The sequence below is a fragment of the Cynara cardunculus genome, assembly GCF_001531365.2.
Source record: "Cynara cardunculus var. scolymus isolate 2C chromosome LG 12, CcrdV1, whole genome shotgun sequence".
Lineage (NCBI taxonomy): Eukaryota > Viridiplantae > Streptophyta > Magnoliopsida > Asterales > Asteraceae > Cynara > Cynara cardunculus.
This window is the reverse complement of record NC_037539.1, coordinates 32,923,097-32,927,254: the sequence shown is the minus strand read 5'-3', so window position 1 is coordinate 32,927,254 and position 4,158 is coordinate 32,923,097. Positions and strand designations below refer to the sequence as shown.

Here is a 4,158-nt window from a genome sequence, read left to right as displayed (position 1 = left end):
AGATAATACTATACACAAAATGACAATCATACCCTTTTAAATTAGGTTAATAAAGTTTTATTCGATCTATTTATTAAATAAAGTATGTGACCTGTATTACTCCTCGCCTTCTTGTAATTAGTTTGCTTCTTGCATGATCCCTCCCTCTCTTTATACGTCACTATATAACAAATGACTTTTATCCAAAAAAATCATCACGAATTTTTTTTATCGGTGATTAACGACAGATCACCCTGAAAATACCAGTGGTTTTAGTAGAATCCAATGTTTTTTCAAGAAAATACAAACGGATCACCAAGAAAATACGTGCGTAATCTGTCATTGATTTGAGTTTCCCACCAACAATTTAACCACCACTTTTTGTGACGAGTTTTTGACGAATCACCCCTTTAACAATGGATTTCCTAGAGAAAGATCCGTAGGTAAAAGTCTTCCATTTAGTAGTGGTTTGTGTGTGTGTGTGTATACATATATATATATATATATATGGTTGAGTTCTGGTGAGAAGAAAGTTATGTTGAAAAGCGTGAGAAGAGATTTCCATCATTGGATCAATCCTAATTGAAGGTTAATACTAATGAGGTGCACTGAGATGCACCAAATCAAATCCTTTCTAAAACCCAATTCATAGATGGACATGAAATTAAAAGTGATCAAGAGTTCATATATTTTCTTACACTTCTCATCGTAACTTTCCTTTCATACGATCATTCACCTATATATATGTGTGTGGAGGTTCAAACGAGAACACCTCCATTTTACGAGAATGAACACCCTTATCACATGTGATAATACGCGTGAGGGGACCTATGATGTGTGGACGACGTGTTCTACGACTTAGGCTACGTCAAAGGTTGTCTGCGTGTATGATTTAGCATCACATGTGATGGTCTTAATGGATTATAGTATCATATCAACATCTTTATCACATGTGGTAATACTTGTGAGGGGCTTAGTGGTGTAAGGGCGACTTGGCCCGCAACCAAGATGACATCAAAAATCGCTTGTGTTTCTGATTTAGTATCACATGTGTATCATATGTGATAGAATAATAGTATCATATGTGATTGTTTATAGTAAAATGGTGTTCTCACTTTCTCGCAAAATGAAGATGTTCTCGTTTAAACTGTTCCCTATATATATATATCTATACTATATATATAAGCATTTAAGACAAAGTCTTAATTACAACTCTTGAAGCCTAAAGTACTACCATTTTATGCAACAATTTCAAAAATCTCTTAATTACAAATTTTTATGCATAATGTACAAGCTTTTTATGCATCTGCATTCCAAAGACCAAAAATTACCTATGTTGGGCCGGTTTCTTCTTTAGGTTTCTTCCTCTTCTATCTCCTACCTCTGCTATCACCCAAGACCAAAACTTTTCTTCTCTTCTGTATCATTTCTCTGCACCAGCAACATTTTGGGTTAGAAAGCAGAGGTCTTTCTTCTTCACATACCTCGTTTGGCGTAACAATGTTGTTCTGGATGTATCACCTCGATCAGAGAACCGATTTCATGTATCAAAGGGATTTGCTCTCCTCTCCTCAGGCGATTTATAAATATCAGTCACTCTCTTCACACACGCTCCCATCGCCTCCCTCTTCAAAGCGACGATTCACAATTGATTTTCCAAGATGTTCGATTCAGGCTCTCGGTACGATTCACAATTGATTTCTGAATATGGTGAGTTCTAATCTTTCCCTCTTTAAATGTTCCAATTCTTACTTTAATTGTGATTAGGGTTTTGTTCAAATCATGTGAGATCCAAGGATCGGTTCTTTCATCAATGTTTGTTTGAAACTTCATTTGTTTAGCTCCCTGTTTGTTTATCCTGGTTAGCTTCCAGGCGAAACACCCCATATAAAGCGTTATTATTGCTTCGATTTTGGACTAATAGATGCAGACTTTGAACCGAGGTTGGGGGATTGTGGGTTGGGTAAGGTGATGTAGGGTTTTAATGGAAGGGCATTTGGGTATAATGCTCCTGAATGTATCCCAATATTCAGGTATTTCAAAGTGTGTTTGAATTTGATATAGTGTGATTTATGGGGATTTACAGGAAAGGAACAATAGGATCATATTGGGATTAAATCTCTTTTTATGATGGAACTTTAGACTAACAATTACATAGCTACAAGTTATCCTAATGAAAAAAGCTGTTAGACTATCTAGATCAGCAGGTTGGCCCTCTAATGGAACAGGTCGCTCCAACATGTATAAGAAGAGAACCATCCAAGCATTGAACACATTTGGATCAAACAATTTCCTTGGAATTTCCAGCTGCACAACATTCCACAACATTTTTTTGTAAATAGGACTTCCTTGCACTATAAGTGTATAAATTAATCCTACTGTTTTCGCAACTTAAAAGTTATTTAGTGACCCCATAGGATATTTCAATGCAGTAACTTACATAAATGGATGCAGTATATTTTGCAGATGACCTGAATAGATGACCCTTAGCTATTTCAAAACATGTAACATAGGTGCAGCCAATTGGTCGTTTTAGCTAGCTTATGGGTGGATGAAGTATAATTTCAACTAAAATGCAACTACCTAATAAAAAACTTGAGAGTTTAAAATAGACAGGGAAAAGCATTACAAAATCTAAAATTAGTATATCTTTTGAAGAACATAACAATTATTAGACCTCCGTACCAAAGGAAGAGCCAAAGGAAGAGCCCATATTTGACCTTTTAGTGCCAAATGGATTACTATCTAACTGAATTGACAAAAAGGGTACATCATTATGTAGAAGAATTTGATGACTACATTTAACTAAATAGAGAAAATTAAAAAGAAACACTTTTTGAGCTAAATCTAAGAAACCTATGTCAATGTTGAATTTGTTAAGCACTTGGTTTGAACCTCTACATCAGAAGTGACTCTCTTTCGCAGTACCAAAAAGTAAATTTTAATGGAAGTTACAAGCAAGTCAATGTTCTTGTCTAATAAGCATTATGTATTGAGATGAGCAACTCAATGTAATCTCATTTAACATGGGGGAAAAGAATTACTTTTGGCTCATCATGTTTATATTAAGTGTGATCATCAATTAAAAGAGTATGAGCTGATTTAAGTCTCTGTTTAGTTTGACTGGTTCTTATCTGTTTTTTAAGTAATTGCTTTTTTTGTTGGTAATTCTCCCATTTTGATCTTCTGATTAACTGTTGAATATAGGTTCAATGAATTTGGCAATGATGGTGGATCRGCAGCAAAAACCCTTGTGCCCAAGTTCAGTGTGTTCTCAAAGCATGTCACAGCACACACYGGGTTCCAAGTGCCAKAATTTGAGGCAARAATCRCTGCTTAGTTCTCAATAGGATTGAACCCGTGGTTATTACCACATACATCTAATTTTCATTATGGTGATATGACTTCTATAGATCAAAATTTTMGTTGCTGGAGCTATAGCCCTGAAGGGTATCRGAAGCCTCCTTTTCATCTTTGGCAGCACAATTGGTGCTTTTCTTCTGGTTAGTAACTCWTATGATTATAAGCATCRTTTTCTTCGATTGTTGGCTAAGGAGTAAACCGTTAAAGCTTTTGTTTTGTTTCAGATTCTGCACCAGCTGATTGCTACTCCCATCTTGTATGATTTCTACAACTATGACGTAGATAAGAAAGAATTCTCTCAACTTTTTATCAAATTTACACAGGTTAGAATGACACACACCCCCTCTTTGTTTTTGGTTGATTGTTTCATATAGTCAAATAACCAAACCAAACCAAACTAGCCCTCGTACAGATGGGTATATCCTACCGAGGTGGGGCCATGGGTACTATGTACGCAAACCTGATTTCTACTATAAAAAGTAGAGCGACTATGTAGAAGTTTAGTTAAAAATGGATTTTGTGGATTTTTGTAGAATCTGGCATTGTTGGGGGGACTCATGTTTTTCATTGGCATGAAGACCTCAATGCCAAGAAGACCATTAAACAAGAAGAAGGCATCCAAATCAAAAACAGTCTGAGTGATGGTGGTTTTGTTTGTACTTGATTTTCCATTTTCCCTTTTCTATTTGTTTATTTTGTCTTTTGCTTCAACACTTGCAATGCTGCATCTTCTTCTGTAATGTTTAGGAATCATATGGATTTTTGGTCTTTCTTTTCAGTGTATACAATTAATTCATATTTTGTTTGCTCTCAAAG

General features: G+C 35.4%; 1 protein-coding gene across 1 annotated transcript; it reads left to right on the top strand.

Annotated features, from left to right (window-relative positions):
- Positions 1–395: 395 nt before the first annotated feature.
- LOC112523834 lies at positions 396–3,980 on the top strand. The gene is made up of 5 exons (XM_025133508.1): positions 396–418; positions 3,187–3,301; positions 3,393–3,482; positions 3,567–3,665; positions 3,876–3,980. Exons 1-5 carry the CDS (start codon positions 396–398, stop codon positions 3,978–3,980), a joined length of 432 nt encoding a protein of 143 aa, XP_024989276.1.
- Positions 3,981–4,158: the final 178 nt, after the last annotated feature.